General features: G+C 29.6%; 1 protein-coding gene across 1 annotated transcript; it reads left to right on the top strand.

The window, feature by feature from the left end:
• The first annotated feature begins 21351 nt into the window (after window positions 1-21351).
• Window positions 21352-22072, top strand: LOC114389194 (chaperone protein dnaJ 11, chloroplastic-like). Its single transcript, XM_028349816.1, has one exon. It carries the CDS (start codon window positions 21378-21380, stop codon window positions 21873-21875), a length of 498 nt encoding a protein of 165 aa, XP_028205617.1. The 5' UTR covers window positions 21352-21377; the 3' UTR covers window positions 21876-22072.
• The last annotated feature ends 2213 nt before the right edge of the window (window positions 22073-24285 follow it).

Here is a 24285-nt window from a genome sequence, read left to right as displayed (position 1 = left end):
GAATAGGTGATCTATCTTTGGGGTAATACATTTAATGTGGTCTCACACCCATGACTATAGCAACAACAAACATACACCGATTTCTGTTTAGTCTAGCTTCACAACCCGATCTAGAGTTCGAAAAAGGGATGCTAATACTGCTGCACCCCAACTATAATGACTTGCCTCAGTTAAATTTGATAATAAAAGAAGATACATAAAATGAACTCTTGCACCTGATGTATCTGGCATCAAACAACCGCCTATAATCATCATGATATGAGCTCTAGCATGTTGTGCAATGACAACATCATCAACATCAACGGGAAGTTGCTAAAAATTTTGCCACAACCAAGTTAGGTAAATCATTTTACCCTTTACATGCTTATCAGGTGGAGTTTCCCCTAGTAATGTCTGACAAGCAACATGTACATCATCGGCGATGAAACCGGTTACCGGCAATCCATCAATCTTCAAGCCCAACTGTAGGGCCACATCCTGTAAAGTAATGGTTGTCTCTCCATGTGAAAAATGAAATGTGTGCGTCTCCGTTCTCCAACGTTCAACCAACGCACTAACCAAATGCTGGTTAATATCAACTTTTCCAACATTTATAATATGACCGAAACCAGCTAACATGATTAGATTTTTTACCCGATTATCTATTTGATCTAAGTGGGTAAAAGCCCAAACAGAAGTATATCTCAGACGGATGATTCTCTCTTGGTCTCCCCACACTTGATTTGAAATATGGATGTCTTATAAGTGTAACAAGGAGCCATCAATTGGTCTGGGTTGTGCTGAATATGCCATTGGTAAATGGATAGAAGGATGAAAATAAGAATGGGGAAGAATGAAATGAGGGAGGTATGAAAGGAGGGTGGTGTAAGGTACTCGTGCACACAATATTTTTTTTGCAAAAGTAAAACTTTCTAATATGTTAACTTGTATAATATTGCTGCACAGTTGTTGAAGTCTAATATACACAACTTAAAGCATGTTGGTTCGTGATTCAAGTTATTAGAGTACCATTATTGCTGATAACATAAGTTATTATTGAACTACTTTATTGCTGGCAAGATTCCATGGTATCATAAATCATTTCATCATAAATGACCGTATAAGCATGCTTCATGACAAGATTCCAAGGTCTGATATATCATTTCATGTACCTGTAAGCATGCTTCAGGATATAGCAGTTGTGAGTAGCATGTGCATTCTTATTGCACACCAATTTACTTTTATTCTATTCATGCATGTGCAACCTTTATGGGTGTAAATTATTGGAGCCTACGAAGCTTGTTTTCAGCATATTGTTCTAAAGCTATTTCCTTAGTAGGTTCAGGAATCATAAATGAAAGTCATGTGGTAGGTTCACAAGATTAAATTACTGTTGTTTTTTGCTATTTCTTTGCTGCACAGTGAGTGAACAATACACTGCATTAATGACGTTGTTTTCTACTTTTTCTTTGTTGTTTTCTTCTATTTCTTTGCTGCATGAACAATACACTACATTAATGGCATGTTGTTTTCTGCTTTTTCTTTGCTGTTTTCTGCTATTTCTTTGTTGCACAAGTGAACAATACACTACATTAATGACATGTTGTTTTCTGGTTTTTCTTTGCTGTTTTCTGCTTTTTGTTTGTTGTTTTTTGCTCTTTGCTTTGCAGCATGACTTCACTATTAATTCACGAGACATTTGTTGAATTGTTGAAGTCGTAGAATACCACACGACTTCACTATTCATGCAATCCATGATTTCTTATAAATATTATTTTATTACGGTTTGGATTCTTAATATCACTTAAGCTACAACTGTTAGACATTTGCATTCTTAATATTATTTCATTGCGTTGTGTAGTGTTTAAGAATGAAAATAATTAATCAGTTTGCATGCTGAAAATAATTAATTAGTTTTGCATTCCAAATATCACTTAGTTATTATTAATTTACGGTTTAGTTAGATAAATTATTATACATGATAAATTAATTTTGTTAAATTATTATTTTATGTTTTAGAATATTAGTGTTTAATTATTATTAATTTACGGTTTAGTTAGATAAATTATTATACATGTTAAATTAATGTTTTTAAATTATTATTTTTATGTTTGAATATTAGTGTTTAGTTATTATTAATTTACGGTTTAGTTAGATAAATTATTATACATGTTAAATTAATTTTGTTAATTATTATTTTGTGTTTTACAATATTAGTGTTTAGTTATTATTAATTTATGATTCAGTTAGATAAATTATTATACATGTTAAATTAATTTTATTAAATTATTATTTTATGTTTTAGAATATTAGTGTTTAGTTATTATTAATTTACAGTTTAGTTAGATAAATTATTATACATGTTAAATTAATTTTATTAAATTATTATTTTATGTTTTAGAATATTAGTGTTTAGTTGTAGCATGAACTGTTCAACAAACACTGCTCACTTCCATGAAACTTATAAAAGTAGGATTCATTCTTACTTCGGTGCATCTGTTGCATCCAAACAATTAATTGGTTCTCTGATTTTAACGTGTTTCGTAGAGTCATATTGACATAATTTTTTTAGTGTTACATACATTAAAAGGTTTTTTTTTTTTTACATTACATACAATCCAATGATTCCTTACTAATAAATAACTTTTTTTTACAGATGGCTAATGAAGAACCCATAATAAGAGATAATGTTAGCGACTTCAACGATGATGAACAACAACATGATTTTGATGAACATGGTTAACCAAGCAATCAAAGTGAGTCATCTTCATATTTTGAAACTATTAGTAACCAACTTTCTGAAAATTAAGAGTACTCAAATTCTTATCAAAGGACAACGAGTGTTAGTACAAATGACCTTTCTGAAGGATTGACATTTGAATCAAAACAAGCAGTTGTGAATGCCATTAAACAATTTCATTTGATGCATTCATTTAATTTTGATGTGGACGAGAACAAGAGTGACAAGTACATTGCCATGTGTAATCAATATGGTAATGGATGTTATTGGAGGGCGAGAGTATCGTTCAGCAAAATACGCAAAAGGTGGGAGTTGAAGAAATTAAACGGTATTCGTACCTGTACAAATTCTACCATATCACAAGATCATGTTAGGTTAGATTCTTCTATAATTGCCCATAATATTGTTCATTTAGTGAAAACAAATCCGGGCATCGAAATCAAAACCTTGATTGCAAACATGCATCAACAGTTTGGTTACACTGTTTCATACAAAAAAGCATGTACAACTAAACAAAAATCCCTTGAAATGACATTTGGAAGTTGGGAACAATCATACAGTTACCTGCCTGTATGGTTGACAACTGCTCAACACTTTGTATCAGAAACCATAGTAAAATACAAAACTTCATCTTCAATGGAGGAAGGTGACAATGACCCTCCTAGGGTGATTCTTAATCGTGTATTTTGTGCGTTTAATCCATGCATTGAAGACTTCAAATATTGCAAGCCACTTGTGCAAGTAGATGGGATATTTTTAACTGGAAAATATTGTGGTACTTTGTTGACTACCATCGAACAAGATGGTAGTAGGAACAATTTTCCACTTGCTTTTGCAATTGTTGAGAGCAAGACTAAAAAAGCTTGGATGTGGTTCTTGCATTATTTGCGAAGATATGTTACTCCACAACCAAATTTGTGTATTATATCAGATAGGGGAACCGGTTTGCTAGCAGCTTTACAATCCGAACGCATTGGCTAGAATGGACAGATGTTTCGTTTGTGTATTGCATTCGCCACATTGCATCAAATTTCAACAAACAGTTTAAAAATGTTGACTTAAAAAAACAAGTCATCAATATAGGTATGTTTTTTCCTATTTCATGCATCATATTCTTGCTATATTACATGTTCACTAAATTTATTACTCATTGTTCTATCTTTTCGCATAGGGTATGATATGAGGAAACCACGATTTGAGGCTAAATTGCTCGTTATGTGAGCAGAGTTTTCACAAGCAGCAGATTGGTTGGATCAAATTCTTAAGAGTAAATGGACTCAGGCTTACGATGAAGGAAAACGGTATGACCATATGACTACTAACCTTGCTGAATATATGAATTCTATTTTGAAAGGAGCCCGAGCATTACCTATTACTGCCTTAGTCAATGAAACATTTAATAAAATAAATAATTCTTTTGTTACTAACGGCATCAAAATCATGAATATGATAAAGGCATGACATAGGTACTCCGAAGACGTATATGTCATGATTCAAGAAAATCTACACATTGCTACCTCACATTATGTTCACATGTATGTTTGATAAACAAGAGTTTGATGTTCAAGAAATTGCAAATACGCGACTTGGTCGACGAGCAATGGCATGCACTGTCAAATTGAATGAATGGTCGTGTGATTGTGGACAATTTCAAACACTTCGACTACCTTGCTCGTATGCAATTGCAACATGTGTTTTTTGCAATTTAAATTATAATGACTTTGTTGACCCTGTATACAAGTTGGAAAAAAATTTCAAAGTTTATCAACATCATTTTCATTCCCTTGGAAGTGAATACATATGGCCTCAATATTTAGGTCCACATTTTATGTCTGATCCTTCGAGACGACGACAGACATCAGACAGGTCGATCACTACTCGAATACATATTGAGATGGACGAACCAATTCTAAATAGGTCTAAGAAATACTCATTATGTAGAAGTGAAAGACATAATTAGACTAACTGTCTATACAAACAAGTACATGACTAAAACAACTTATAACTTTTATGTTTTTCTTTCATTTGTATTGTGTGTTTTATATTAATGTATTAATTATGTTGTTTTTAATTTTTATTGATAGATATTTAAACTTTAAATAAAAAACATTTAAAGTAAATTATATTAAAAATATATATAACATGTTTTAAATAATAAAACATTAAAATACAATAATAACATTAAATAAAATTATAAAAAATATATTGATAAGTAAGTCAACTTAATATTATTTATTATATATTTAAATATATTTTTTAATTTTTTTATTTAAAATAAAAATAAAACCATAAGCAATTGAAAATTTAAAAGAAGAAATAGATTTACAAAAAGAAAAAAAAGGTTAACAAAACAAAAAAGGGTTAAAGGGTTACGAATAGAAAAAAAATAGTTTTTTTAATAAAAAAAGTTTGAAAGCCGGAAACCTTTAAAAAATTTTAAAAAAAAAGAAAAGAAAAAAAAAGGGTTTAAAGTCATAAAACCAAAAAAAAATCTTAAATTAATGAAGTCGTAAATAATTTTACGACTTTGGTTTTAAAAAAATAAAAAATGTACAACTTTAAAGTCGAAAAAAATAACATTTGAACCGAAGTTATAAATAATTTTACGACTTCAGTTAAAAAAATAAAAAATCGTAATACCTATTACAACTTACCCTGTTTTGAATAATTTTTTAAAATATACCTCCGATTGAAAAATTGGGTAAAATTTTACCCCTAATTAGTAAAAACAAGCCCTAGACAACGGCATATTAATATTTGCCTCTTTATCCTGCATATTATTGAATACATGAAGGATACTGCATAATCTCTTTGTCATATTATATACAATGTTTAATTATGCAAAAATTCCAGTGATGGGGCATATTCAGCTTAAAGCTTCCATCAAGGACATGTTGCTTTGAACATCATATCAATGCAAGAAATACGCTACACCACACAAATACTAAACCAAACATATCACAAAATAAAATTTTTAAAAGAGAAGTTACTCACCTGTTAATTATGTGTCTCCAAAAATTCTACAAAATATTTCAAGCAAACATATTAAAGGAAAACCCAAAGAAGCAACAAGGACAACAAGGCCAGTAAACCATGATATGGTGTTCTTAGTCCTTTCAGAATTTGATGAATTAACTTCATTGTCTCTACTAAATGGACTGTTACAAAATGTGACTACTATTAGAAAAAAAATTAAAATTAAATGAAAGAAATAAATAAAAAGAAAATGCAAAATCTTGAATTAAATAACAAAATAATTTTAATTGACGACACATGAATCAACAATACATCATATCATACAATAAGCACAAGAAAAAAATTAATTAAGCGAAGAAATAATTAGCTTGGATTGAAGCGCGCCTTAGACAGAAAACGCCCCCACTACACTGGTAGGAAAATCTGATTGAGTTCCTCTACCAAGATACGACAACCCGTTGGTTCCGATCATGTGCAGCGAAAGGATCCCCAAATCTTCTCAACACCAATGCTCTTACTCTCAAAAATAAGTTTTTTTTTATAAGAGAAGGAAGATAAAATTTTAGGGAGAAAGCAATCAGATTGTTTTGTTGCTCTACTTGTGTGTTTTCTAAAGAGAAGGAAAGAGATATATATATAGGCATAGACCCTCTCATGCAACAACAACAAAAATCTCACTGTTGGAATCCAACTTACCGATATCAAAACAAACGTAACAACTTACATATGTCAAAACAAACTTAACATAACAAATTGCATTGACCTGTTAAAGCAAAATCTTAGAAAATATAAGAAATCTAATTTTATGTAACAGATTCTAAAATAAATATTTTATTTTATAAAATAGAATTAATATAAGTATTATATATTTATAAATTTTAAATTATAAAACAAATATTTACTAACATCCCCCCACATAATTTGAAATTTTAAAATATATATATTTTTTAAAATAATTTGTATAGAAACATAAAAGAAAGAAAGAACATATGATATCGTATTTCAGTATAAGAAACCTTTCAGGTTTGAGCCTTATACCTAGTGTTTATGAACTTCCACCCGAGAAAAATGTAGTGACTTAATTGTCTTGAACTACACATTCTTTAACTGGACTTTAGTACACAATCCCTATAATATTGACGTTCAATTAGGTTCTAATCAGTGGTAACGCGTTACACGGCTTTGCGCATGTATATTGTTTCATGAGAGTCACTTAGAGATTAGCCCATATCTCACAGTGGCGGCCCCACCACCACACTCACTAGGTGAATCCTCAAAGAGTGGATTGTGACCCCACCCCTACAATAATTGTGATCAGATCATTAAGAGGTATTTTTTTATACCAAAAATACACATATATAAATACCTCAACCTTAATATTGCCACAATTTATAATACTCTTCGTTATAGGAATGAGAAACGGAACAACTCCGCCAAATTTTATTTTGGTGTACTTTAGTCAACAGATAATTTTGTTGTTACCCATTGAACTCTATTCATGGGATCACCAATCACATGAAGACGGATGTCCATTATTGTAACTAAATCTAGTCTCATTCCCCTCGATGACTCAAGTACTTGTTGACGCGTCAACCTTTTTGTAAGCGAATCCGCAATATTATTTTCTGACCTGACAAAGTAAAGAAAAATGATACCATGAGAAATCAAATTTGTGATAGACTTATGTCTCACTCTTAAGTGTCTTCTTTTTTTTTCATTAAAATTTTTGCTAGTAACTTTATATAGCAACCTGATTATCACAATGCATTGGAATTGGAGGTATAGGCTTATTCAACAATGACAAATGACATAATAAATTTTTAAGAAATTCAGCCTCACTAGTAGCAGTATCTAAAGCAATAATTTTTGCTTTCATGTGAAATAATAGATTGTCTAGTAGATTTTCATGATACTCCACAACCAGCTAAAGTAAAGACATAATCACTTGTCAATTTTGTTTCATCAAAACCAGAACTTCAATTTGTATCATTAAACCCCTCAATTACTTCCCAATCTACCAACTGCATATGCAATATCAGGCAGGCCTTGAGAAGTTTGTCAAATGCTAAAAAAACCATTAATTTGAGAATATTTATATGAAAAATTTAGTTTACTCAAAATTTTCTTTAACTTAATGCATGAGTCATAAGGAGCAAAAACATGTTTCACATCAAAATGATTAAACTTCTTCAATAGCTTTTAACCATAATAAGATTGGGTAAAAATCATGCCATCATTTTTCTTTATAAGCTTAATACCAAAAATCACATCTACACGACCAAGGTCTTTCTTATCAACACTTATAGAAAAGAAAGACTTCACATCATTTATGAAATGCATATTACTACCAAATATCAATGTGTCATCCATATACAAACATAAAATGACACATACATTATCATCAAATTGTTTCACATACACACATTTATCACTATCATTAATTTGAAAATCATACGAAAGAATAACTTGATCAAACTTTTGTGTCATTGCTTTGGAGCTTATTTCAAACCATATAAATATTTAACAATTTATTTTTTCAAGGAAAAATATTTTCAAAGAAAGTGATATCTCTAGATTGCATAATAGTACCATTAGAAATTTCAGACACTTCTGAATTAACAATTAAGAATCTATAAGTAGTATTATGTAAAGATTATCCAACAAAAATACAATTAACGTTTTTTTTTTCAATTTTTCATTTCTCATTAATAGGGATGTTAACCTTTACTAGACACCCCCACACTTTAAGATATTTCAGATTTAATTCTCTTTTTCTCCATAGCTCATACAACTTTTTTTTTTAAAAAAAAAATTATATGATACCTTATCAAGAAAATGAAATACAAAATATAAAGCTTCACCCAAATGTTCATTTTATTGCTTTGTGTGTTGTATTTTCACATGTTTATTATTATTATTATTATTGTTATTATAGCAAGAAGTTACACTAACATGTAGCAACAAAATACTTATAGCAATTTTTAATAAAGTTAAAAAACCAAACAACAAACGTCCTAATTTTAAAGACTTATAACGTTCACAAGAGAATTTGATCAAGTAAAAGATAGCTTCCTAAGATAGGATTGGAAGTAGTGGGATGCTTTCAGTTTTTTCACATAAACTAATTCTAAAAACATTTTATCTTTAAAACCATCATTAATAAAGAAAATATATTTTAATTTTAAATTTCAAATTATAAGAAAATATTTTCCAACAATCTACCACTAATTTAAAATTTAAAGAATGAAATAATATAATAAAAAATTTAATATAGCATAATACACTGTATTTTCATCCATAATTTTTCATGTTTACTAGAAAGGAACTCAATCATATTCATGACAAACATTTTTTGATAAAACACAATGTCACTGTAGAAAAGACTATGCAAGAAGAAAGTAATAATTATTCTCTCTAAGACTGTTAGAAAAAATTAAAATTAAATGAAAGAAATAAATAAGAAAAAAATGCAAAGCTTTGAATTAAATAACAAAATAACAGTAGCAAAATAACTTTAATTGACAGCACATGAATCAACAATGCATTATATCATACAATAAGCACAAAGAAAAAATAAATTAGGGGAAAAAATAATTAGTCAGGGTTGAAGCATACAAACCTTATCCTTAGAGAGAAAACGTCCCTATTGCACTGGTAGGAAAATCTGATTGTGCTCCTCTCCCAAGATACGACAACCCGTTGGTTCCGATTGTGTCCAGCGAAAGGATCCTCGAACCTTATGAACACCAATGCTCTTACTCTCAACAATAAGTTTTTTTTATAAGAGAAGGAAGATAAAATTTTAGGGAGAAAGAAATCAGATTGTTTTTTGCTCTGCTTGTGTGTTTTCTAAAGAGGAGAAAATAAATATATATAAACATAGACCCCCTTATGCAACAACAAAAATCTGATCGTTAGAACCCAACATACGGATATCCAAACAAACATAACAACCTACATATGTCAAAACAAACTTAACAAATTGCATTGACCTGTTAAAGCAAAGTCTTAGAAAATATAAGAAATCTAATTTTACGTAACAGATTCTAAAATAAATATTTTATTTTATAAAATAGAATTAATATAAGTAATATATTTATAAATTTTATATTATAAAACAAATATTTACTAACATTGATGTTCTTAGTCCTTTTTGAATTTGATGAATTGACTTCATTGTCTCTACTAAATGGACTGTTACAAAATGTGACTACTAGTTTTCCATCATTTCCTGATATTTGAAAACATGAGTTGCCAATTGGAAATGATACAAGATCATGAACTCAAAGGAGAAGAAGTCAAAGAATGGAAATGATGTTGAAGAGTGGGTTTAGGGATTACCTTTAGAATTCGCATAAGAAGAAATTCCAAGCTTGAAAGAACAATTTCACGATTGAGGTTCAACTCAAATGCAGTTGAGAAAAAGGAAGAACGAAACCGCAACACCCACACCCACGTCAAGATTCAGTAGAACGTGAAATTCAAATTCGATTCAACCTCACGTTACTCACCACCTAGAATTCGCAAAAAAATTGGAAAAGGGAATTAGGATTCTTTGATAAAGATGAGATGTAAAGAGTTAGAGAGCGTCGACTGTCGAATCATTGTTGATAGGCAAAAGCTGTGGGTTTTTTTAGCAAATAAATGTGCTGATAAATTCGTCCCTAAAATATAAAATTTCAAATTTTAGTCCTTGAAAGTGAAAAAAATATGACAAATTCATCCATCCGTTAACTTCTATCCGTTATTGTTAATAAAAGAGTACATAGGGCACATTCATGGACGAATTTGTTAGCGCTTTATACATTCAGGGACCAAAATTGACTATTTATCCAAAATATAATTTAATATTTATCTTTTTTTAATAGTTGCAAACATCACATTATAATAAGCACTTAAAAAAATAAAAAAGCAAACATAAGTTAGAGCAACAAATTATGTTTGCTTTGAAATTTTTATTGTTCTAACTTATGTTTGTTTTCCTATTTTTTTAACTGTGTATTGTAATGTTATGCTTATAAAGATTAAAAAAGGAGAGAAGATGAAGATTAAATTATATTATAGATAAATAATCATTTTTATTTTTGAATGTGTAGAGTGCTGACAAACCCGTCTCTGAATGTGCCATGTAGGCTCTTTCATTAACGGTAACGGACAAAAGTTAACATATGGATAAATTTGTCATTTTTTTATTATTTTACTTTTGGGGACTAAAATTTGATTTTCTATATTTCGAGGACGAATTTTTCGCACCCTACACATTCAAAGACAAAAATTACTATTTACTCTTTAGTAGATGTTTTTTTTTTTTTGCACACAATGGGCTACCCTTAAATGGCCTTGGCCCTACCCCACTTTATTTGTGACTGTTGAGGTTGGGGCTATTTTAAGGACTTGTTACATGTGGGTTATAAAAGAATGGCTAAATGGATCGGCCCCAAAGCCAAGGGCCAAACAAATGGCTCCACCTCTCAACAATGCCTTGTTCAAACCTCAATGCTTAATAAGGAAACGGTCTACCCTAACACCTTGCTTCACTATACCAATATAGTTGACAATGCTTTGTTCAAATCCCATTATGATTGTGGCACTTTTCTTCACTAGAGAAAAATCATAATTTTCTATTGAACCTCGTTTAGGAGAAAGGAATTTTCAATAATTTTTTTTCTACCATTTATGGCAGTTTTCTAACCCCACGAAATTGTGTTTTGATAAAAAAAAATTCTTGTCATTTGTGGAGGTTTGTAAACCCCAAAATTTATATTTTAAAATTCAAATTAAAAATTCCACATAGGTTTGGATTCGTCCAAAGTAAGCTCTAAACCAAAAAATTACACATTTTAATTTTGCAAAGGCCCACGAGAAAAGCCCAAGGCGCGCTTCACGCGGAGATGCATGCTTAGCGTGAAATCAATGTGAAAAGTAAACTATCTCAGGTTTATAAAAGGAGTAGGAAGCAAAAGGAGAAGACACACCTTCTTCTATTAGTCCCTGAAGTATAAAGTCTCTCATAGCTATGAGAGACTAAACCCCCTTTGTTGGATATGAGAGGCTAAACCCCTTTAGTTGGGAGCCTGGAGGCCAAACCCTTATAATGTAATTTTTCTCTATTATCTATTTAATACAATTATGTTTCTATTATTCTATTATTATGATCTGATCACCCATACAATGTTTAGAGGGTAATGCATTAAAAAAATGACTATTTTCTAAAGAACTGTGGAAGGATATCTAAATAAATTCATTATAGATTGACATTTGTTTTGCCCTAAAGAATTTTTACATCTCTTTATCAATGTGGTTTGTTATTTTTGTCTCTGCAAAGAAATTTGGGGAAAAGGATAAATAAACTCGTGCGGGAAATCAAAGAAAGGGTAATTTAGTAAATGTGAGTGGAAACAGGGATTCAACACTTTGGACTTCCATTCTAATCTTTATTATTTATGATAAAATTGGTACACTTTCCAATAAGTTAACACGTATACCTTAGTTGAACACGTTAAGGATATATGTGTGGAGCCACATCATATACCCCTAAAACTTGTGTTGGGAGTGGAACAGATTCGTTTCATTTTCTGGATGGGGTTGGTTGGCATGGACGTAGGCGACGAGGGAGGTGTCGAGGATAAGTTTGGAGAGGGCGGGGTTGGGCAGTGGAGGAGGAGGGAATGGAGGGTGTGGCGGCATTGGAGGAGGGACTTAACGTCAAAGAACTTGCAGTGAGGGAGGTGTCAAGGAGGGGTTTTGAGAGAGCGAGGTTGGGGCGGCGAAGGAGGAAGGAGTGGAGGGCATGGCGACGATCAGAGGAAATGAAGGAGAGAAGGAGGGACTTAGCATCAAAGAACTTGTAGCGGGTGAGGAGGGGAGGGAGAGGTCTGGGGCGAAGCGTGGGTTTGGAGCCACCAAAAGCAGGAGAGGAGTGTGATGGGGTCGGAGTTGAGTGACTTGCATGAGAGGATGGGGAGGATGAGAGGAAGAGAGGGTGAGACGAGGGATGAACGATTCTAGTTTTAGGAACTCGATGAGAAGTAAAAAAATTTCAATGATCAATTTTAAAATTCAAATATATTATATGAATCTACAACATATTTAAACCAAAAAAAAGTGAATCAATTTAGTCACAAATTATGCAAATCACATTGAATCAAATTGTATCAAAAGATAACTGTTGATCATAAATCTTCCACGCCAGTAACAATAACATGCACCTTCTGCATTTACAAAGAATATGATGCATGAGGAATTCTATGCGGAGAAAAAATGGATGGGTTTCTGAATCAGAGGAAAAATCGATGTCATTCATCCATTGGAGTATTATAACACAACAACCATGCCTAGAAGAATATTGGAGAGAACCTGTTTGAAATCAGTCTTGCTTGCCGTGGATTTTGTTATGTCTTTGTGGTATGATTTTTCATGATCTGGATTTGCAGTCAATTATAGTTTGAAACGAGATTAGCAATTGCATAGCGTTTCATGGTTGCTTCTTTTCACAGTAATGGCAGAGAATGTTATCAATCAGCGGCTGCACAATTTGCGGGTTTTTAAATTTCAGATTTACATGATCTTGCGGAAGATTTGCATAAAAAGCAGTTGCACAAATTGTGATTTTAAATTTCAGATAGTTCTGATTAGACAAACGCCAGTGACAGAGCATCCCACTTACCACATGTCACATTTCTACTGATCATGACTATAGCTGATGCGGTAGTCCCAAACTAGCTAATAATTTCTCCTGTAGGTGAGTGAAATCTTAGATACACATTTGTTAAGAGTTTAATATTTATGTAACGATATTCTACAATAATTTTACATTTTTATTATTCATAATAAATTATTTTAAGATAATTATTTTAAAAATTAATAAATTTATTATATAAAATAAATTATGATGGAATAATTATGAAAAAAAATTATACTATCGGTACATATTTTTTTCTTGTGTTAAATACTCGGTTTATTTGATGATTAGATCTGTACTGTTTAAATACTCGGTGCTAATAACTACTCACAGTCAGAGGTGTGTCTTCCGCGACAAATTGTGTTCCAAGAGTGCCACTTGCATTTGCTTTGGTGTAAAACTACTAACAGAAGCAATAAACTAATTAACGGTTAACATCCGTGTTATATGTTTTTTGGAGCTAGAAGACAATGCATTTGCCAGCTACTAACGAATAATTTCAGTGTCCGTTGATTAAGCCATCCTTAACATCGCGTTTCAGTCATCCCATGGTATGGTCGTGACGAATTTGGACGGTAGTGTGCCAAAGAGAAAGGTAAACAAACAAATAAGAGTGGGTTTCAGTAGTAATTTTAATTAATTTACAAACTTATTTGACTAAGAGTAATATATTAATTTTTCAATAACTTTTCTTATCTATCAACATCATCATCACCACTTACAAAATTATAAGAGTCTTTTGTAAGTTACAATTGAATTGATGTTTTTCCTCAAGAAAGAAAAAAAAAAAAAACTGAATAGTTATCTCAACTGAAAAGACGTCATATGTTAGAGGTTAATCCATAATGAGCTTAAAATAAATTTATTTGATAAACGAATTTATTTTATTCACTTATGACATTTTTTATACACTATTGAACTATACCACAAAAAATACATTATTTATAAAGCGTTTTTTTTACCATATTTATGAAGCGTTTGATCGTTTAGTTTGTAGTAATTTTGAATTTATTTTTTCATTTTCATTTTCATTTTCACTAAATATTTTTTTATTCATCATCTCTTACTTAAATTGTAACCTGAATTGCTGAAAAATAACATTGTCTTTAAAATTATTGTTGGTTGAGAATTTTTTTTCCTCCATTGCTTATTGTAAGGTCCCTTCTTAGCTTCAACTTCTTTTGTATCTAACAATATAAATTGGTTAAGCAAAACGCTTGAATGTTTTAAATCCATGATAAAATCTTCGATTCCGTAGGAATCAACCTTATACTTAACTCCTTATTGAAGTTGTTGTCCACCTCAGTTTTGAAACAAACTTACGAAAAACAATGGACATGCAAATTTGCACTACCTCATTTTTTATGTTGATGGTCAGAAATTTTTCCGTAGAATTCCTCCTCAAAATATGTTGGTAGGTTTTCATGGGTACTTAGATATCTTCAAAGTCAATGTCTAATCGAAAAGAACACCTTGAAAAAAATGCCTAAAAGCAATATGTAAAAAACACTTCAAAGACAAAAAAAAAAAAAAAGTGAAATCATCACATTTGGTATAGAGATTTTATAGAGGAAAAAAAGAGTAAGATAATACAATGAGGTATTACATGAAAAATCAAATCAAATAAAATTTTAAATTCTAGCTAGGCACAATTATAAATCAAGTTGCTAAATGAATGTACTTTTAACGTATAAATTAAAGAAAATTGCATTTCCTGTAATATTTTTTTGATAACATATGTCCCGTAATTTTTTCAATAAATTGCATCTCCCGTAACAATATATATGCAATTTATATAGAAAGAAAATTTCATTTATATAAAAAATTACGTCTCCCGTAATTTTTTTTAACATATAAATTAAAATAAATAGCATCTCCCGCAATTTTTTATATAAACGGAATTTAAATTCTATATATAATAATAGTTGTTTATGTTGTCTTTCCCTTATAAATTAATCAAGAATCGTTCCGTATATTTCTCATAATTTATGTAGCCAATTAATACCTAATAATTTCTCTCACTTCCATCCCTATACCAATTATCATAAATTTAAGTGGATAGATTTATACTAATTGTTGCACATTTTTAATTCAAAATTTCTTGAATTTTCTTTCAACTAAATCAAACATCTACCAAGTCCTAAGATTTTTTTTCTTCTTCAAACGGTACAATCTTTTAAAAATCAAACTTATTTCACAATTCTTAAGAATACTACGTTAGTTGCTCTAACCTAAAATTGCATAAAAACTAATTCCTAAATTTCAGAACCTTATAAGTGACTCGTATTAGAAATGTTTTAAGAGGTGTTATCTATAGGGGACCCGTATTTAACTTTAGAGCTCAAATAGAGAATTTTAAAGAGGTGGATATTGCTCCCTTATACTCCAATCACCTTCACATGTTTGAGAGTGTCACAAGGGTGCAAGGAATTTTATGAGTTTTGGAACAATGGAGGAAATGAATTTGAAGAGTGTGAAGGAAGATGAAGAGGGGGGAAGGTGTTATTTTTTAAAGAAAGAAACAATGCAGTGAATGGAAGGAGGGGCTCTCGGGTTTTGATAAAACAAATAGGGGAGGGGTTGTTTGATGAAAACAGGGGTTGGGTTCTTTAAAAAGAATAAAATAAAAGGAGAGAGGGCTTTAATGAAGCATTGTGTTTCAGTCTATGCCTTCATGTTCTTGTCAAGTTTTTCTCTCGTTTTGTTTAATAATATTCGGGGTGTGCTCCAGACAATTGGTAGTGACAGTGGTGTCAACCTTGTTGGAATGACTGTCTCTATTATGATGCCTTAGCATGGCTTTTTGCCTTATCAATATTTATTGTTTATAGTAAAATTTAAATTTGAATTAAATAAATGATAATAATAATAATTATGTGAAATAGTATGATTTTGAAAATATAATGAATGAGAGAAATAAAAATTAATTATCAGTTAAGTTAGAAATTTAGATAATTATTATAAATAATATTTCAATGAATATAATGCAAGAGTTTCTTGTGGCCTATTCAACTATATAAGTTAATCATTGGATGTGGAACTCTCAACACGCCCCTAGAGTCAGGGCTCATCACCACAAAGTAAGGACTAGCTCTGATACTATGTTAAAATGCACTAAAAACATCAGAAAGATCTCCTTAAAACACAATTAATAAGGGAGTAGCTTATCCAGTTATATGAGTACTTATCATGTTCGTTAACCATCCGATATAACACTCTCAACAAATAACACTTTTAACTATATTTTATAATCCAGTAAAATAACTATATCTTAAAATTAAAACTTAAATTCAAACAATGCATGTCTTTCACCACATATATGCTAATATTGTTATTATATTTACAGATTAAAAAAAATCTCCGTATATGGACTTATACCCAGGTTGATAGTAAATGAAATACACGTGGGTTGTGTCCTTCTATGGGTACCTAAATCACATACGCATTTTCATTTCCCACACTTTATTTAATATGAAAAATTGATAAATAAAATCTCATTAATTTTTTTTACAATTATAATAATTTATTTGTATAATAGATATTTAAAGTCATTTGAATAAGAGATATTTATAAAAAAATTCATAAATTTGAACTTAATTATATAAAATTTATTATTATAATTAACTATTATAAAAATTAATTTATTCTTATTTCAGCATCCCTTCCTAGCTTGACTTTCTAGAGGGTTTATTTCAACAAATCTTATTGGATCATCAAGAATGTTATTTTTAGGAATAATAGATGAGAATTACATTCGGTTAGTGTTAAATGGCATATGTTTATTTATTTGTCACGTATTAGATATTTTTTAATTATTTAATTATTAATAAACTTAATTTATATAAAAAAATATATATAAGTTTGAAATTGGCCACAATAATTACAATGGAAGATATTTTGATAGTGAAAGACAAAATGTCTCAATTAAAAAATAAAAAAATTAAAATTGTAATTTTTTTAAAAATGAGAAATAACATATGTCAATTAAAAATATAAAAAAAACTAAAATTATGTATTTGAGAAAATAGAAAAATAAAAATTAAATTTATAGCCTAATGTATATTATATACAAGTCAATTCCATGAAAACAATTGAAATATGTCACGTGTCATCATATCAAGCATCGAGTGCCAAATGTCAATCATACAATATCACCTATCCAACAGACAATTAGTAAATCACATTCATGTAATTAATTAATAATTTTTTTTTTAAATCACAAATCAAATCAAGATAAATCAATCAGTCAATATCAAAATAACAATTAAATGAAAATGAAAAGGAAAAATGAAAAACTTAAATTGAATCAAGATCAATAAATCACGTACCTAGTATCCAAATTACTATGAAATGAAAAAAAATGAATGTTGAAAAATTTAAATTGAATCAAGATAAATCAACCACATTCTCAAAATGAAAATAACCAAAAACATTCCATAATCATTCCATAAAAAAACTAAAAAAAACCTCCACCTTTATAAACTAAATTAAATTTAGGCATAATGATTTATAAGAATTAAAAAGACCAAATGTTTTTTTTTTTCAGAGAATAAGATATTCCCATAGTAAAAAACTATGGGACTAACCTTCAAGACGCAAAGATTACAAAAATGAATTTGGTCTCTCATGATAAAATTTTTTCCATACACACAACCAGGAAATCAAGCCCTTATCAGCATGTTTAAGGAACTTAATCTATCAACTATACTAGACCTTGTTAGTAGTGAAGATAAACCTACTATAGGTTTTCTTTACCGAACCATGTATGAAGCTAGAAAAAAGATGGTAAAGAGGTTTCAAAGAAATAAAACAAAAGTGAAGCCTTACTTGAAAGTCTTAGATCATCAATGGAATTCACAACTTCAGAAATATCTCCATTTGTGGGTTATTGATTAAATTTTTCAGTTTAATGAGAAAGAATTCAAACAACATATGACTACAACAACTGGTTTGTTGCATGTAATTGAAAGATATGCTCACGAAGATAGTCAGTTGCAAACTAAGCTAACTAGTGAGAAGAGAATTTATAGCGATGATGAGTCAGATTTGGATTTGGAAGACAAGCTCCTTTGGATGAACGAAATACAGTCATGTCAGGTAACTTTCATAACATGTAAATTGTAATCCTTCTTAATATTTACTTGTGAATTATGAATTTATTTTTTTATTAATTTATTTTATAACATGAAATATTTTAAATCAATGGTGGGCATCTAATGGATGTGGGGTACCACATTTGTAAAAGTTGGTTATTCATATTTTAAGCCAAACTTGCAGTGCTTCAGGCTATGAGCAAAATTGGAGTGTATTTGAGTACACTCATAAAAAAAATAAAAAATAGCTTGGAGCATCAAAAAATGAAATATGCTATTTTTATACATCTATTTATAAAGCACTTCCCTAAATTTCCATTTTTGAGAGAAAAAAGAAGATAGGAAAAAATACTACTTAAAAGATACAATTGAAAATTGAAGATTAATCAATAAATTATTACAAGCGAATAAAAAGAGAAATATAATGAAATAATCTAGAAATAAATTCATCATCTGTGACATCTACTCATCATGTGATTCCAAATCAACAGACTTATTAATCAACTCATGAGATTGAGTAAACTAATGATATAGTTTATGTTCGTTTGAGGTTGTAAAACAGGTATTACTATATTTTTATTCTTTTTTCATTGTTTATCTTTCTATATTACATATGGTTACATATTTGTACATGTGCTTAGGAAAAAGAAACAACAAAGCTATGATCCTATTAATTTGGAAACACTTAATGACAATGTTGATTGGATAATGGAGGATTCACCACCATTCTTAACCAATGAGGAGGTGGATGCATTATGCAAAGACCTTGCAAATATGAACATTCAACCACTTTCAAATGATATTGGTATATTTTAATCATATTTTTATTTCAAATTTGTTTCATACTTGTTATCTCTAAATGCTAATTACTACTTTCTATCTATTTTTTTTTTTTTGTCATAGGTCCTTTAAATTTGGATGATGTTGATGTTGATGAAGCACAAGACAATCCCATTGAAAACATGAATTTAAATGAAAGCAATGTTAAACATGAAGTTACAATGGGAGATTCTTTTGGATTCTTTAACGAAGGAATTCCTAAAAATGACAATGACTTAGTTTATGTTCCTTGACCATAGAAAAAAGTTAAACTTGAACTTATTTAGCTATTTATTTATATTTGTGATCTTTGTTACTTGTTTGTTTGCACTTGAACAATGATATTTTTTTTAACATTTTGGTATCTAATTATCTATGTTATGAAATTATATTAAGTTGTGATCTTATCTTTAAATATTTTAAGATAGATATAAATTTGTTTATTTCAGGTCGAATCATGTAAGTTAATTAGTGGTCCACCGATTCAACTACTGATCTAGTAATTCAGTACCATGATCAAGTTAGTTTTCGGGCTGCCTTTCAAACTATGATTATGACTATTACTCTAAATTTCATAACTCAAATGACCATGCATCAAATTTATTCATGCATATATTTTATTTTTGTTTATTTTTTTGGACAAGTGATCTCAATAACTTAAGAGGGGGTGAATTAATTTCCCATTAACAAACTTTTAACCCTATTTTAAATGATAGACTCATAATGCAGAAGAAGAAGCAACAATCAATTTAATAATGTTCTTTAAAAATATGCAAGACAAAATTGATTACAATAACATAAATGAGATAAGGGAGGAGAGAAATGCAAACTCGATTTATATTAGTTCGGCCACTTTTCGTGCCTACGTTTAATCCTCAAGCAACCCACTTGAAATTTTCACTATCTTATAAAATGTCTTTTACAAAGTCTGAACCACATAGGGACAACCCTTCCCTTGTGTTCAGAAATCCTTACAACTTAAGAAACTCTCTGTCCCTTAATCAATCTCTTTGAATAAGAAGAAGAAGTTTCTCTCTTTAAGAGAAGGATATTACAATTGAAGATAAATCAAGATTCCTTATTGAATATGCAAGTATTTGACCAAGGAATCTTTTTAGGAGGATAAGACATTTCAGTTCAAAAAAACTTTTTCTGGAATTTCGTTTCCCAAGTCACCTATTTATAGGCATTTGATGATCATTCAAAAATCTCTTGAACAGATGTGACTCTTGAAAATTATTTTCTGAAGAGTTGTGACTCTTGGAAAATTATTTTTGAGAGTTATTTTCTAAAGAGTTGTGACTTTTGAAAGTTATTTTCTGAAGAGTTATGACTCTTGGAAATTATCTTTTGAAAGAGTTATTTTCTAAAAAGTTGTGATTCTACTAATAATTATTTAAATTACTAACTTATGTAACTCATAATTAATTTGTACATTTTTCATTTATTGTATTTTAAAAATCATACGTATAAGTTCTTCCAAAATATCATATGTATAATCAGCTATATGTTTATAATGGATAATAACAATTTATAGTTAAGGATATTGTACTTTGATGAAAAATAATTTTTAATACAACTTTTAAAAAAATATTTATATACTCAAAATATATTATAAAATATTCATAAAAATATTTAACCCAATCACACACTCTAATATATCTTAAAAAGGAGAAAGATTTCCTTTAAAAGAAAAAAAAATGACATTGTTGATGACACAAGTATAAAAAGAGTGATGACGGAATTCTTTTACAAATTTTCTTACATGTCATCTTATTTTTTTTTCTATAAAAAATGCTAGCATTAAATAATAAAATTAATGTAATTAATAATTAAAATATAAAAATATATTTAATATTTACCATATATATTTAATATCACAAAAATAGTCTAATAGACACATGACTACATTAGAGTCAACACGAATAAAAATAAAACAAATACCACAGTTACATAGTTATAGTGGGACCCGCACCTTGACCTTCTCTTCATCCTCTCTCATCTTTCTCTTCTTTATATACAAACCTAATCAGCCAATTCATTCCTTTTCAGGTTATTCTCAAACCTCAACTTCTGGCATTGCCGAAACATGCTTGCAACATCTTTTTCCGTCGTCACTCTCACCACTACCAATTTCTCTGTTGAAAGCATTTCCTCGTTGTCGCGCCACGTCAAACTCCAATCTACAGTATCCTTCGCCACCGCCAGATGGACGGAGAAGCAACAACAACAACAACACAGGCATGTTTCGGATCTGAGCCTTCACCATATGGCTTCATGCACGACGTTGTATGAGATTTTGGGAATTCGTGTCACTACGTCCGACGAGGAAATAAAGGCGGCATATCGACGACTGGCGAGGGTCTACCACCCTGACGTGGCACCAGCGGAGCGAAAGGAATCCTTTACGGGTGAGTTCATGAAGATACACACTGCGTACCGTACACTGTCAGATCCTGAGAAGCGTGCCAACTATGATAGAAGCTTGATCCGACGCCACCAGAAACCGCTCACAATGTCATCATCATCGTTGTGGGGGTTTTCCGGATACACTAGTCACAAGTGGGAAACAGACCAATGTTGGTAACGAGTTAACTCATTCAAGTGAGCCCACACCACAATGAATTGGATCTTACAGGGTACTTATTGAATGTTATTTGTTTTTTTAGTTTAATGATCATGCACATGTTAGTGCTATTGATTGTGGTAAAACTATTTTATATTATTTATTTATAGTTTTTTTTTTATTCCCATAAACTTTGTACCTTGGGATTTTAGAAGTTGATAGCGTTGACTAAAATTATAAATTTCTAAAATATATTTTTATTAATAAAATAACATTTGAATTACATACAAATACCGTATCAACATGTTTATTTTTATCATTTTATATTAACTATTTTAATAAATAATTTTTTTAAATACTTATAATTTAATAAACTAGCTTAACATTACTGATCATCCCTCTTAGCTTTTGGTTAACATTTTCAAACATAACCTTAATTTCAACGTACTTTCTTTTTAGTCCTTCCATTAACAGATGAATTAGAACTTAATAATTTCACCATTGATATATAAGTGTCATTAAATGGATGATAACGGACCTAATGGTCGACAATATGAATAATATGCATCAGATTTTAAGTTCAAATATCATTGGTACAATTGTACATAAGTTAAACAATTTTTGAAAAAATTATGAAGTTACCGCTAAACAGTAGTAACTATTATTAATACATAAACATGGCAATAGGGTGAGTATTCCCATTTCCGTCTCCCTAGAAGGTGGAACTTGACTTCTTTGTTGTCCTTTTTTATCAAGCGGTTTCTTTGAAACGATATCATTTTTATGATTTTCATGGGGTGGGTTCACGATTAAATATTAACACAATTGTTATGCGACGTCGTTTTGAATGGACAACACAAAAAATAGAGAAACCGAATCCTAGAAGACGAGACAGTTTGGGTGTATTGGTGAGAGCAAAATAATGAAATCATTCCCATTTGCATCGGATTTGGAAAACTCTTCTTATAATTTTTTTAAAATTTATTTATTCATATACTTTAAATAAATCACGAATTAAGTTATTAATTATATTTCAATTCAAATAATATAATAATAAAAATAAATAAAGAATAAATAGCATAAAGATATTTAAGAACTAAATTATATTTTTAATTAAATATATAGTTTTTATTTTTTTATTTAATAAGTACTATAATTATAATATTATTTATTTAACTATTAAAATAATTATTTTATATTTAAATAATTATATAAATAAAACATGACTATAATTACATGATTATGTAATTAATAATGACAACTATTATATATAATAATAAAATTATATATAAAAGTATAGTTGTATTATTAATAATTATAAGGGTATATAGTTACTTTTATCCCTGAAAGTGAAATTCAGGTAAATGTGTCCCTAGTCCTTGAAAGTATTAAAAGTGCGACAAAAATATCCTGTCGTCAACTTTCTTCCGTTACCATTAAAAAAGTTGTCTACGTGGTACAAAGGGATAAATTTGTCACAAAATTGATTGCCAACGTGGTCATGCTGACTAGATTGGACAAAAATGTCAGTAAGAAATCATTTTTGAACGTAAATCCCAGTAAAAATTTTATGAATCAAATTGTTAGTGATTTTTTTTGGAGAAATTTATCAGTAATTTTATTTGGACTTAAATATCAGTACATTCTTTTAGACCAAAGTGTTAATTTTGTGATATATTTTGGTCATTTGAATGAAATAGTCACAAATTTTTTATGACAATGTCAGTATTCTCATTTTTATGGATAAAATATAATTTTTTAATAGATTTTTGACATTTTGTATCGTTACAAGCATAATGTTACAATAATCACTTAAAAAATAATTTGCAAAAATAATTTATAACAAATATAATATCAATAATATTGATTATGAATAATAATTTTTCTGTCACAACATAAATTATTCAAAATAAATATTGTACTAAAATACCAAAATAAATATTGTATTAGTGTATCAATCATTTGAAATTTATCCAAATTATAATAATTAATCACTATCTACTATAAATAAAAGATTAATCTATCCCATATTTTAGTTCTCTGAATCTTGCGGCTAAGCATTCTTGGTATAGGTATGAAGCTCATGTAATTTGGTTGGTTCTTGTTATGAGATAATTCATCTGGCATTATAATTTGAAGTGGTGTTGGAGGCCTAAGTGGAGGTGGTCTAAATGTAGTTGACATCGATGAAGGTATGAAGATTGTTTCCTACAGCAGTAATAAATACTGATTAGTTATGCATAATATAATCTAACAATAATTAATCAATAAAATGTAAAAATCACTCACATGACTTGGAGTTGAAACATTTTGAGTTGAAGTATTTTCAAAAAGTCCAATTTGGCACATAGACAACACATCACGATCATTCTCCAACCTTTGTAAACCAATACCAGACACCAAATAACATACTAAAACAAACTTCACATAG

This window comes from Glycine soja, chromosome 16, assembly GCF_004193775.1.
Source record: "Glycine soja cultivar W05 chromosome 16, ASM419377v2, whole genome shotgun sequence".
NCBI lineage: Eukaryota > Viridiplantae > Streptophyta > Magnoliopsida > Fabales > Fabaceae > Glycine > Glycine soja.
Note: the sequence above shows the minus strand (reverse complement) of the source record. Positions and strands in the feature narration are given on the sequence as shown.